This window comes from Magallana gigas, chromosome 7 (assembly GCF_963853765.1).
Source record: "Magallana gigas chromosome 7, xbMagGiga1.1, whole genome shotgun sequence".
Lineage (NCBI taxonomy): Eukaryota > Metazoa > Mollusca > Bivalvia > Ostreida > Ostreidae > Magallana > Magallana gigas.
Genome location: NC_088859.1, coordinates 3538409 through 3552899, shown reverse-complemented (window position 1 = coordinate 3552899; position 14491 = coordinate 3538409). Strand labels below are relative to the sequence as shown.

Here is a 14491-nt window from a genome sequence, read left to right as displayed (position 1 = left end):
ATAATCCATCAAATAAACGGCAGGCGTCTAGATTTCCTCGGCAGGCGTATGAATTCTACGTAAGAGTTATCTATCTTCACCAACATTGAACATTTTTGCTAATTTTGTGCTAAATAATCAATATAAAGTCAACTTTTTGTTATTATGATACTTAATTTAGTTAAGTTAAATAAAATATCAAAGAAAATATTAAAATAATCCATCAGGTAAACGGCAGGCGTGCGGTTTTCTCTCGGCAGGCGTGTTTTCCCCGGCAGGCGTCGGCAGGCGTGTTTTAGTATGACCGCTGGATATGACCAGAGCTTGAAAAACTGTAGAACCAATACTGATGAAAATTCCGGATGTTAAATTTTTTTATAATCAGTAAAATTTGTGAAAAGAATTCAATACATGGTAATAAAGTAAAATAATGCTTTCTATATATCTTTAAATAATCAAATAAATTACTTTAAGTACATATTTTGTAATTTTTTAACGTTATTGAACAGACTTCAACTATGTACAACTTGGTCAACATCTGTGACACCAGACAAGATGGCGGAAGACGGAGAGATTGACATCGAAGGAGACTTTGAATTTAAATTAGAGTAAGTTAAGCTTTAAGTCTCATTAGCCATTTATATTTTTTGTAAAGATTGATTGAAACGAGTTCGCTTTGAGTGATGATATTGTCACCATGCTGTCTGTTTGAGTGACGATCCAATCGAGTATTTTGTCAACTTTTGTTCATTGTTAAAAAATAAACATTTTCCAGAGACATAAATAACTGTTATTTATGTCTCTGCATTTTCATAACAGTTTATTTAACTCACCATTGTGAACTTGCTTTGACTTTCATTCATTTTTTAAAGAGAACAATAATACATCTCACAGTTGTGTCAGATATTGTTAGAGGACTCTGTCAGAATTATAAGACAAGCGACACTGTTGATATCATGAGACAACAGTCAATTAGGTTAACTTATTGGCATAAAATTATCAAATATTTTAGGAATGTCTACATATGTTATTCTATTTGATAAAACTTGGGGCAGTTTACACAAAACAAACGTTAAAGCGTTCATAACAAAGTGTCAATAGTTGCGTTTTCAAAGTTATGCTCATATATTATATGTAGAAGTTCAAGTTCTTCGTTGGAATTCAGTTTTCTTCAGCTCACTCAAAACATAGGTCACATTTGAAAAAAAATGATGTTTTATGAGCATTTGCGCATATTTTCAAGTTAATTAAAACAATTAATTTGCATGTTTCTGTGTGTAATATTTTGACACAAATATGCAAGTTATGTTATATAATGGACACTGTGAGCTGTTATTTCATTCATTATTTGTTATAATCATGATATTATTATTATTTTTTTTAAATGTATATGCCCCCTAAGGGCCCTTGATTGGTGAATAAATAAATACATATAATGGTCTATGTTTTTCAACAAAATAATTAATTGTACCACTTCTCATCTCATACAAATCGGATCACAGTATTCTAAACAAAAATCTAATTTAACATCAAATTTAGTTTGGAAAGGAACTCTATTTTATTTTGCTGAATTCTTGGACTCTGTAAAGCCAGAATGTGAGGGTCATATCTTATTAGAACCTTTGTGGTTTAACGAGAAGATCAATGTGTAAAATGATTATATTTTTTACAAGTCAGATTTAAATCATAAGAAAAGTATCGAAGTTTGTCTTTATCCCTTTTAGATCTAAAAACTGAAATAGTCATATTAAATATCAACATATTGGATAATTCTAGGTATAAGATGTGTCACCTATTCCCTTGCAAATGGGAATAAGGAAAATCACACATACATAACTCCTTGCAATCAACTTTTGCAAATCTAATTGGTATTAACAAACTGGAAAACTTTATTGAATCTGAAAATTCTTATTTAGAACACAAAACTTTCACTGTCATTCCTTGATAAGGGACAGGTACCCAGGAAGTGACAAATATGCATATCACCTTTTGAGCCATTCAACCCCAATATGCTGAAAGGATGATGATGATGATGATGATGATGATGATGATGATGATGATGATGATGATGATGATGAAAACATAATTTTCCCATTTATTGACTTTATTCTTTAACCAATGCCAAAATATCTAGATTAATTTGTTAGATGATTGAAATTCAAGTTTTACATACAATGAAATAACAAATTACCACATCCCAATCACGAGGTTAGAATACATGTGAATAAGTTCTCCTTTTTCTTACTGATTAAGGTAAACTTGACCATGTCACAAGGGACAATAGGTACCTTTATCTTGTCGTTTACTTATAGATGTCTTCTGTAGATTGTAATTTAGTTCTTAATCTACTTATAGCGTGGACAGTGACATATATGATGAGCTTCCCTCAAAAAGTGCCAACTTGCTGCCAGAATACACAAACCCCGCCTGGATGCTCGAGCAGGTTAGTGGTATATGTATTGCAGTCATCTGTTTTTTGGTTGTTGTTTTTTTAGCTATCAGCTGACTTTGACTTGCAGAAATTTGAATGTTTGTATGTTCCAATACTATAGGTGTACATGTATTTTTAAAAAAATGTTCATCTTTATCACTCTAAAAATTTAAATCAACAAATGAATAAATGCCTCAGAAGTAATTGATATTGATGTACCATTACTATTAATGTGAGCTGAATGTTTGAATTTAGGCTCTACAGTGAACTGCACACATTGAATAAAAAGCTGATAATGTAAGGTGCTTGAAATGTGAGGTTGTAAAGAGGTGGGGGGGGGGGGGTTTCAAATATGTTTGACATGAATAAAGTCTTGCTATTACAGGGCTGGACTATGGATACATTCGATGAAAAGTCCAAAGCAACAATTGAAAAGATGCTTCAGGAGGAACAGTATCCTATTTGCACAATAGCAATGTACTGTCTTTGTGTGCTCAATGTTTGAATTATAAAGTACACACATATACACATACAATTACATTTCAAAACCAAAATAAACATCCAATGAACATAAGTTCTAAACTCAATATTCCCTCTTTTAGTTCCTACTTAATTGTAATGTACCTTACTGGTAATATGTATTAGAATAAACTGACATGTATGACATGTTGCATTTCTGTCTTTTCATTGAATCTTGGGCTATTATGGATCAGCTACCTTAATTAAAGTATTTACATTAATAATTATGATATTCTTTGATTTAAACTTTTAATTGTAATACATGTACATTGTAATAAGATATAAGTACAAAAGGATCAGACCTCTGTTTACACTTCTGCATACAGAAGCACATTACATTCTTGTGTGTTAGCTTTGGAAAGCCTGTGAAGTATTCAGTTAAACCTTAACTTGAATCAGCTATTACACAAATGGCAAGGGAAGTCCGAGACGAGTGAAGAACCCACGACTGCTGTCCAAGAAGTCTCAGATACAGAAACAGCCATGGACTGAAGACGAGAAAATCATGTTTGAAAAATACTTGGTATGGCAAACATTTATCATAAGCATGCTTATTTTGATTTTGAAAGTACCACACAATTTTTTAACTTTTGTTCAATAAAATATAGGAAGTGTTTGGGAGAAGCTGGTCAAAGATAGCTGAACTTATGCCAAATAGGACAAGTCTGCAGGTCAAAAACTACGCCCAGCAATACTTCAAACAAAAAGTAAGTCACTATGAAACAAAGTAAAATGTTTTTGTTATTATAACTGTAAAGGACTATGTGCGGTATGGTCAAATACCTGCCCCCGATTTCAACCAATTTTTAAATAGTATCGTATAAAAATGAAATCTTCACAAATTATTGTAAAGACGATGCCTATAACTTTAATCTTGATTTTAGTCATCATTGCTCACTCCCTGTTTATCTATGACGTCACCTAAATGACCTAATTCCCGCAAATTTGCAAACAAATGAAGATTTTCTCATTTTTGCTCTGTATTTTGCAATCGGAAGTATAGAGCGCAGGTCTGCTCAAGTGCGATTTTAACATATGTTCATCTTCAGATAGTTATACATATTATACTAAAAAATGGTACTTGAGCAAGCCTGCGCTCGATGTTTCCCAGTCGAATAACCATCAGAAAACACCCATATTTTGCTACAAAACATCAATTTATCAAAATAATGCAATATTCATGACGTCATTTCTACATTATGACGTCACTGTGGTGATAACCTTTTACACCTTTATTTCCAATATGATTTTAACTATCTTTCACCTTATTTTAAAGCTCTTTCTAAAACTTTGATTTTGGGGGGCAAAAATTGCATAAAACCGACTTAGTCCTTTGGAAATTCGGGCAAGATTGAAGATTTTGACAAGTAAACAATAACTAAAGATTCAGTGTTTTAAGTTTAGTTATGGTAGAATCGGGCATTAAATTTCTTAACATCTCCATTTCCTTCATGTGCTATTTGTTACTTATTAAATGTGAAAAATATTTTACCGTTTAAAGTATCCATATTTACAGAAGTGGCATACATGTATATGTCTTAAACTGCAGGATTCTGAACTGATATTGTAATGATTATGTACCGGTATTGCTTTAGGCAAAGGAGGAAAGTAAACCGATGGAGCCTTGTGTCAGCCTATCTACCGTGCCTTCAACGTCCAGCGAAGCGGACAACTCTGTGAAAGATGTTCTATCCCTGGTCACCACAGCTCAAACCACAGTCACCACGGTTACCAAGCAGGGGATCTCCTCCCCAAGCAAAGGCAGCATGCTAGCCAAAATGCTGATCAACCACAGCGCCTCCAAGTGCAGGGAGACCAGTAAGCCAGGCAACCAGGGTAGCCTGGGAGTGCCAAAAGTGTCTGAGTCTCTAGGAAGGAAGAGAGAGACCACAGCAAAGTCTGTCCATAAACCCATAGTTACCAAACATAGAAAGACAGAGACTGCCCCTAAAGTACCGAGCAAAGTCCAGATAACTGTGAACCCTGTGTCTGGGTCAATCTCAAGCACACAGTCCATGCCTAAGCCTAACCCCTCAAGTCTCCAGGTGGTCACGCTCTCCAGCAGTGGGATCGGACAACTAAGTCCATCGCTGGAGTCACGTCTACAGCAGTCCACCGGGGTCATAGAAAACCTGGACCGCTTCTGTGCTGTAGCAGACATTGTTGCAGAGGATGAGGATGAAGATGAGGATGGAGAGATAGACATAGAAAATGAGGATGAAGAAAACCCCATCCTTAAATCTCGATCCGCATCCCCAAATTCAGTGTATGAACAACTTATCCGTGCTGCCAATCTGAACAAATCACCGGAGAAAGTCAGAAACAAGGAGGTTCTGATAGAACCTGAAAAATCTCCAGAGGTTGCATCAAATCAAAATGAGGCTGTTTCCCCACAGAATAATGAAAAAGAGGCTGAAATGATTCAGGACACTCCAGATATAGCCCACGAACTCTACAAGCAAAAATCAAGTGAGTAAACTGGCATGCACAAGAAAACATCTTCAAAAGTTGCAAGTTGGTTAGTGCCATATGGTGTCACAAATAAAATTTTTTTTTTTTTTTTTAACAGGCAATAGTGTTGTGTTGTGGAACGGTGAGGTAATGGATTTACCAATTCCGACACAGGAAGTAGTCGTAGACCAGGAACTGGTTACAGAGGAGGAACGTCATATCCATGCCGACTTTTTTGATGGACGACCATCTAAAACTCTGGAACGTTATTTAAGAATAAGAAACTATATTTTAGATACTTGGTAAGAATATCAAATTGGAATTGGTAGATTTGCTGAAAGAATATATTTTCTTTGAAAAGTCAAAAAGTCGCCTTTATTTTACCCTGATGACACTGTAACTTTTAAGCAAATACAAAAAGTTTTATTTCAGTGTATATTTTATTAAATAATTGATGATTTTTGTCTTAAAAGGAAAAAATGTAAACCAGGGTACCTCAACAAAACATGTGTCCGACCTGGACTGAAGAATTGTGGTGATGTCAACTGTATAGGAAGAATTCACACCTACCTGGAATGTATTGGGGCCATTAATTTTGGTTGTGGTAAGTACTTTAAGGACAGGCGACATGTTCCGAGATTTTATATAACACTTTTTTTCTGGAATTTGTTATTGATTTACATCTACTTTGACAAGCTTTCTTGCAAAAAATTAGGCCAATAGGGTACCTTACCAGGCATTTGTGCGAGATACTAATGTATGCAATTTTCTCTTTAATCTTATTAAAATTTCAAATTTATCTCCAATCGTAGTAGAGCACAGAAAGGGGCATAATCAAATATGTCTTTTGAAACCAAATTCGGTTAAAATCAGGATTATTTTTGTTGGAAATCTTTATTACGAGGAGATACAAAAAAGATGCACGAGGAACGTGTCGTCTGACCTTAAGATATTAAAACACCATAATTTATTTTCAATGTATGTGATTATTGCTATAAGGTCAAGTTGAATTTAAGAAATTTTAAGCTCTTTTTTTCTTTGGTAACTATTGATCTTAAATTAACATATATATACTAGGATTGTGATATTTAGAGCAAGCCTTTGAAATTAACCAAAATGTTTAGTATTTTGATAAAAAGCAAGCCAGATAAATTTACCAACAAATGCTGATAATTTGATATAGAACAAGCCTGTTACAACCAGACATCAAAGCCGACCCTACAGCTGTGCAGAGATCGACCTTCACGGGACGCCATTATCAAGGTCAACTTCTCCAAGCTGGAGTCCATGGTGAGTGAACTGTTGGGGGAGCTGTTGATTTGATCAAGTTTTAATTCTTCTTAAAGGGATTTGGACACAGTTTGAGCTCAAAATTTTAAATGCTATTTTTGGTGTTTTTTTTGCATAGAATGGTTAAAAATGGGTATTTTAATGCCTCATCATAATTTAAAAGTCAAATATTGATGTTATCTGAATTGCAGCGACCAAGAAAACGGAGAATAAGGAATGAGTATGGACAGTGGGTGGATGAAAAGGAGCTACAGGGTAAAACTATACAGGTAGGGAGCTACAGGGTAAAACTACACAGGTAGGGAGCTACAGGGTAAAACTACACAGGTAGGGAGCTACAGGGGAAAACTATACAGGTAGGGGGCTACAGGGGAAAACTATACAGGTAGGGAGATACCGGGGAATACTGTACAGGGAGGGAGCTACAGGGAAAACTTTACAGGTAGGGAGCTACAGGGGAAAACTATACAGGTAGGGAGCTACAGGGGAAAACTATACAGGTAGGGGGCTACAGGGAAAACTATACAGGAAGGGAGCTACAGGGAAAACTATACAGGGAGGGAGCTACAGGGAAAACTATACAGGGAGGGAGCTACAGGGAAAACTATACAGGTAGGGGGCTACAGGGAAAACTATACAGGGAGGGAGCTACAGGGGAAAACTATATAGTGAGGGTGCTACAGGGGAAAACTATACAGGTAGGGAGCTACAGCAGTAGGGAGCTACAGGGGAAAACTATACAGGTAGGGTGCTACAGGGGAAAACTATACAGATAGGGAGCTACAGGGAAAAACTATACAGGTAGGGAGCTACACGGGAAAACTATACAGGGAGGGGGCTACAGGGAAAACTATACAGGTAGGGAGCTACAGGGAAAACTATACAGGTAGGGGGCTAAAGGGAAAACTATACAGGGAGGGAGCTACAGGGGAAAACTATATAGTGAGGGTGCTACAGGGGAATACTGTACAGGTAGTGAGCTACAGGGGAAAACTATACAGATAGGGAGCTACAGGGAAACACTATACAGGTAGGGAGCTACAGGGGAAAACTATACAGGGAGGGGGCTACAGGGAAAACTATACAGGGAGGGAGCTACAGGGAAAACTATACTGGTAGGGGGCTACAGGGAAAACTATACAGGGAGGGAGCTACAGGGGAAAACTATACAGGTAGGGGGCTACAGGGAAAACTATACAGGTAGGGGGCTACAGGGAAAACTATACAGGGAGGGGGCTACAGGGAAAACTATACAGGGAGGGAGCTACAGGGAAAACTATACTGGTAGGGGGCTACAGGGAAAACTATACAGGGAGGGAGCTACAGGGGAAAACTATATAGTGAGGGTGCTACAGGGGAAAACTATACAGGTAGGGAGCTACAGCAGTAGGGAGCTACAGGGTAAAACTATACAGGTAGGGAGCTACAGGGAAAAACTATACAGGTAGGGAGCTACAGGGGAAAACTATACAGGAAGGGAGCTACAGGGAAAACTATACAGGTAGGGGGCTACAGGGAAAACTATACAGGTAGGGGGCTACAGGGGAATACTGTACAGGTAGTGAGCTACAGGGGAAAACTATACAGATAGGGAGCTACAGGGAAAAACTATACAGGTAGGGAGCTACAGGGGAAAACTATACAGGGAGGGGGCTACAGGGAAAACTATACAGGGAGGGAGCTACAGGGAAAACTATACAGGTAGGGGGCTACAGGGAAAACTATACAGGGAGGGAGCTACAGGGGAAAACTATATAGTGAGGGTGCTACAGGGGAAAACTATACAGGTAGGGAGCTACAGCAGTAGGGAGCTACAGGGGAAAACTATACAGGTAGGGTGCTACAGGGGAAAACTATACAGGTAGGGAGCTACATGGAAAACTTTACAGGTAGGGAGCTACAGGGGAATACTGTACAGGTAGTGAGCTACAGGGGAAAACTATACAGATAGGGAGCTACAGGGAAAAACTATACAGGTAGGGAGCTACAGGGGAATACTGTACAGGTAAGGATCTACAGGGAAAACTTTACAGGTAGGGAGCTACAGGGGAATACTGTACAGGTAGTAAGCTACAGGGGAAAACTATACAGGTAGGGAGCTACAGGGAAAACTATACAGGTAGGGAGCTACAGGGGAAAACTATACAGGTAGGGGGCTACAGGGAAAACTATACAGGAAGGGAGCTACAGGGAAAACTATACAGGGAGGGAGCTACAGGGAAAACTATACAGGGAGGGAGCTACAGGGAAAACTATACAGGTAGGGAGCTACAGGGGAAAACTATACAGGAAGGGAGCTACAGGGGAAACTATACAGGGAGGGAGCTACAGGGGAAAACTATATAGTGAGGGAGCTACAGGGGAAAACTATACAGGTAGGGAGCTACAGCAGTAGGGAGCTACAGGGGAAAACTACACAGGTAGGGTGCTACAGGGGAAAACTATACAGGTAGGGAGTTATATGAAGATAAACATTACAAGTAAACTAGATGAACCCAACAACACCCTCCACTCTAATTACATCTTTTTAAAAAAAATGATGAAATAATAAAAGTTGAAATTTTTTTATACATATATATATACTATACCAGATTATTTTCCTATTACATATGTACTTTTATTTGTAATTTAATTATATAAGCTGCTGTTACTTATTGTTAGTGTTTAAATATTTTTTGGCTAAGCCTAATATGATTTTATTCAACAAGTGTCCGATAAAAATCTCTTGAACTTTTTTATATGAGAAGGGTGTATTAATGAGTATCTGGATTCAGTAATACTGTAAACGTACTACATTTGGCTGTGTATTCTATTTAGCGCTTTTTTTGGAAATGCCGCTTCTGCTAAATCAAGTACATGGATAAATGCGATGCATATATGTAAAAGAATAGTCACATTCAGGAATATGCTAATTCAAATGTACGCCAACTTGTTCAAACCTACCGGTAATTTTTGTCAAATATTGTACACGCCAAATATAATATGTTTACAGCATTCAGTGGTTTGTTCAACCTTTACACACCAAAATCTCCTCAAAATTAAGAGTCAGGTCAGGTATACAAGAACTGTAGTTAGATCCCTATCAGCATTATAATGATTATCTCAGAAGCTCACTCTGTGGTTGTACTTGCAGCATCAAGAGAAGGCTGCAATTAAAGAGAACCAAGCTAAAGTTCCCAAAACGCCCAGGGTTCCATTCTTGGATCCATTCAAACTCGTTCCCTGTCATCATTTCTCTCAGGAGAAACCGGTAAGTCTGACTTACAGAAACATTTAATATGGAACTTGAGGGGGGGGGGGAGCAATTTTTATTGGATTGCCACTTTTATTAGGTTTGTGGGAATGCTATTTTCTGAAAAAAGTTGCATGTATATTTAATGAATTAAATATATGTTTCATAATTATTTAGGAATGTTAATTCGTAGGTGAGGCATAAATCCCTTAAAAATTGAGCCAACACAAATTCCAATTTTCTACAGTAGATATTCTTGTCTCTATCTTGTTTTTCAAATTCAAACCCTGTTTGATTCGTTTTCTAGGCTCCGTTTTATGTTGAAATACACAACACAGCTTTGATCATCATGGATATCCATGCTCATGTATCCAAAACAGAGGTCATAGGAATGTTAGGGGGTTGTTTCCATGGAGACGACCAGCACTTGGAGATCACCATGGCAATTCCCTGTAACAGCATCAGCACCGGTCTCCAGTGTGAGATGGACCCAGGTCAGTTGTAGAGGATATATTAGATATACATGTATTACATTCATTTTTCAAAATATCATTATACTCGTAATATGATCAAGTATCATAGCAGTTATGTCATTAATTCTTTGTGATTCTTAACCTGATTATACAAAATGCATGTTTTGCATTTCTGTTGCTTTGTAATGTTACCAGGTATTACTTGTATAGTCACTTTGTTGCAAACATCTTTTTAATTACTAAATACATGTAAATCATCACACTTACTGGCTACTCTTTTTTTTTTTTGGCCATCAGTGTCTCAGACATTTGCCTGTGAGGAAATCAACAACAACAGAATGAATGTGGTGGGATGGTACCACTCACATCCGACCTTTAACCCCAACCCATCCATCCGTGATATCGAGACGCAGCTCAAATTTCAGGTAATTCCACACAGTCAGTCATTCAGGGTTCAAATCATCAAAGAATAACAGTGATAATTTCAGTCATAGTCCAACTCCTCAATGAACTGATCAGATTCAGTAGAGGTTTAATTTTTGACCGAGTAGATTTAAGGTTTGTTAAATGTCCTTAATGACCTATGCCTATTGTGAGCTGATTGTGATTTCTGTTACAGGACTACTTTGCTCAGGGTGGTTTCTCCTTTATTGGTGTTATTGTGAGTCCTTATAACAGAACCTCGCCAGGAATGTGTTCCGAGTTCCAGTGTCTGACCATCAGCTCCGAGATCAGCCCCGTCGACAAGTGCAGTAAGTCAGGGAGGCAGACTATGATGATGTTGATTCATTTGTTACAATTAGTCTGATGATGTGAGGCTTAGAATCTCTTTATTTATGTACAGATATGCCCTACTCTTTTAATTACGGGATGATCATGCAGCCGCTTCAGTCCGAGCTTGTGATGCGAAGCATTAACATGCTGGCCGAGAAATACAGTCATGATAGAAACCGCGTGGAGCTCCTACAACCATACCTGGGGGACACTTCCTGTCTAAGCAAGGTAGGGAAAAATACATGTATGTTTTGTGTGGCAAGTTACAGAGACATGTATTGTATGACAAGATAAGAGGCCAGTATGTATCATATTGTTTGGCAAGGTTATGGACATTATGTTATATACTGTATGGCAAGGTAAGGAGCTAATTTGTTCTTTTGTTTGGCAAAGTAAGGGCATATTATTTATTGTATTTTATGCTAAGGTAAGACGCTAATGTGTTTTGTATTGTATGGAAAGGTATTTAGGGGCCAATATGTAATGTATGGTATGGAAGGCAAGGGGCCAATATGTAATGTATGGTATGGAAGGTACAGGGCCAATATGTTTTATGTTGTATGACAAGGTAAGGGGCATTATATAATAATAGACTTTTCACGAGGTCAGTATATGGTTTTATAGATCTGATGAGAGTATATCAACCAAGGACATTATTCATATTATATTTCATGGCAATTGTTTATGGAGAGTATTCATTTTCATGTCCATGAAGTAATTATCAGTCATTTTTCCTGACCAGATCAACAATTATGTCATTAAATATCTATATGTTGAAGACAGTCATGTAAATTGTCAATTATTTCATCTGTACAGTTTTATTTTGGTAGAATAGCTTTTTTTTCTCAATTGTAGATGCTGGAGTCACTAAAAGACTCGCTAGAGCCTAATTCAGAGGAGTCCACGCAGTTTTTAGAAATTGTCAGCGAGATCTTCATAATGGCATTTGGGCCTGGGAAAGTTGAGGCGAGAGCGGTCCCAGATCCAGAACTCCTGGTCAGCCCTCCTGATGGCTGACAACTTCATAAGGGCAGTGGCAGTGGTGGGGTATACATGTATAAAGGGGTGTCTTGTTAGCTATGTGAACAATATTCAAAGTTTGATTAATGCATGTTAATGACAAATACATTTGTGCCAGTATTTCTTGGACAACGGAAGTAATGCTGACGATTTGTATTCCCGTTCTGTAAGCTTTCAAAGGTTGCTTTTGTTAATTTATTAGTTTGCTTTGTTGTTTATTTTATTTTGTTTTTTAAATAAACAAGATCATCTTATTGACATTTTTGTTCTTTGTCATGTTTAATTCAATTCATGTAGAATGTGTTGGTAAGCTAAGACGTTAGACAGCTGGAGGGAACCATTGCACCCTCTTTGGGATGTACTAAACACTGTATCTGAATGCACCCTGTCTTTTCTTTCTGGGCGTACTTCAGTACTTACACATGTTTATTATGAAAGTCTATGGTATATACAACAGGATTGAAAATAAGTGCTTACAATTTGCAATTGAGAATCCTCTTCTTAAAATTCACCAATTGGTTAAACAGTAAATCAGGACATTGGTTAGGTTTGTGGCCATATACCATTGTTTCATTAATTTTTGTTGGCATCACTTTTTGAGGGTTTAATGAAAATCGCAGTTTGGACGATTCGTAAAATTTGTGGACAGTGATCACATAATTGTAATGTGTTACATGTATTAGAAATTGCACCAAAATGAACATTAAATTTCATGGATAAACAGCAAAACCCCTGAAAATTGGTATTCAATGAATAATGATGAATCCATAGTACTTAATTAACATTGTATTTTATTAAATTTTGCACTGTTTCCCCATCATTTCCTAATTTAACAGGGTAAGCCGATATATGATACATATAGGATCTCTCATGACTTGCAAAGAATTATGATTTTTATCCGAGTTGTGTGTTTTCTATCCCCGAGCCAGAGCGAGGGGATAGAAAACACACAACAAGTTGGATAAAAATCATATACCATCGCAAGTCATGAGAGATTCTTTTTATCACATGTTTACCACGTCTTTTGTTAAACTTTAATCTTTTCTGTAAAAGTTATAATTAACAAAGAAACGTTCACATTTCATTTTCGAACATATCAATTCATGAAAAAAAAAAACAAACTGACATTAAACACCACCTAATGTACAACTCCCGACTTTTCAACTAAAATTAATTTTTTAATTTGTACTTTTTCATTCTACGTCAATCAATCGCCTCAACCTACGTAATGTGTAACTATGACGTCACATGGCGTAAGAACACAGTGGAATATCAAAAATTTATCCCATGAGTGATATCCACCGTATATTGTATAAACATGCAATAAGAATACATGTACAAGGGTTGATCCAAAAGCAATGTCACAGATGCAATAAAATCGTGAAAAATCCGCGTAAAGTGACTAAAACTTGTGCTTAGAGAAATCTACCTAATTCAATTCAGATCTGAAAATTTTAATGCATTATGATAAATATTTCTGAAGATAATATATTTTGTAGAGCGTGAAGCAAGGATAGTCGCCGCACGCTAGCGACGTCATTTCTAGATCTCTGGCGTTCTAGTAGAATGTCGTAATTTAGTACTCTTTAAATATTGGCCACGATGCTCTATTTTACATTTTTGTTTATTTCATAAAGTAACTAATTAATAATTATTATAGTCTTTTTTTTGTAATCGATTGATTAGTATATTGGATATTATTTAATGTGCTATCAATTCGTCAAGGTCTCTTTAAGAAGTCATGAATGTAGCTTAATTATTTACTAGTAGCTCATGACGGAAGAGCCTAGTTTTAACTTTCCTTCAGAGCGTATATCTTCTGTCTATTTAATTTAATTATTAACATGACATATGCTTTTATAAGATATTGGACCACATTTAGGGTACCCTGTTCAATCGCTCTCAATTTTATGTTGATATGTCAATTCCAGTACATTTTCCAGTGATTTCTATTTATCAAAGCAAAAAATGCCTCGCATCACAATTCGCATATCCAGTCTTTTTCTTGCTCCTTCTTCCATGATCTAGATACAAAAGGCATTTCGTAGATATCCAAAATGGACGGAAGTCTATGACATATCTGTTTCAATATATTGTGTTGTTTTGGTCTTTTTCAAAATTTGAAGATGTATACTTAAATACAAACCTTAAAAAAGACATAAATTCACGACGAGGCGATGTTACGTATATATCGTGCTATAAACATCAAAATCTTGTTAAGTTTTCAACAAAATTTAATCAAAAGTTTACTTCAAATTAGAATTTTGATAAGGAAAATTTTGATGCATCATTTCATACAATACAGAACCAGTGTGAAACGCG

General features: G+C 36.6%; 1 protein-coding gene across 1 annotated transcript; it reads left to right on the top strand.

Annotated features, from left to right (window-relative positions):
- The first annotated feature begins 465 nt into the window (after nucleotides 1-465).
- LOC105334750 (deubiquitinase MYSM1) lies at nucleotides 466-12429 on the top strand. The gene is made up of 16 exons (XM_034455585.2): nucleotides 466-587; nucleotides 2335-2422; nucleotides 2796-2863; nucleotides 3329-3452; nucleotides 3538-3636; nucleotides 4525-5398; nucleotides 5499-5682; nucleotides 5854-5984; nucleotides 6564-6670; nucleotides 6862-6939; nucleotides 9804-9920; nucleotides 10210-10396; nucleotides 10673-10800; nucleotides 10995-11127; nucleotides 11220-11377; nucleotides 12005-12429. The coding sequence occupies exons 1-16, from the start codon at nucleotides 535-537 to the stop codon at nucleotides 12164-12166; spliced, it is 2691 nt and encodes an 896-aa protein (XP_034311476.2). The 5' UTR covers nucleotides 466-534; the 3' UTR covers nucleotides 12167-12429.
- The last annotated feature ends 2062 nt before the right edge of the window (nucleotides 12430-14491 follow it).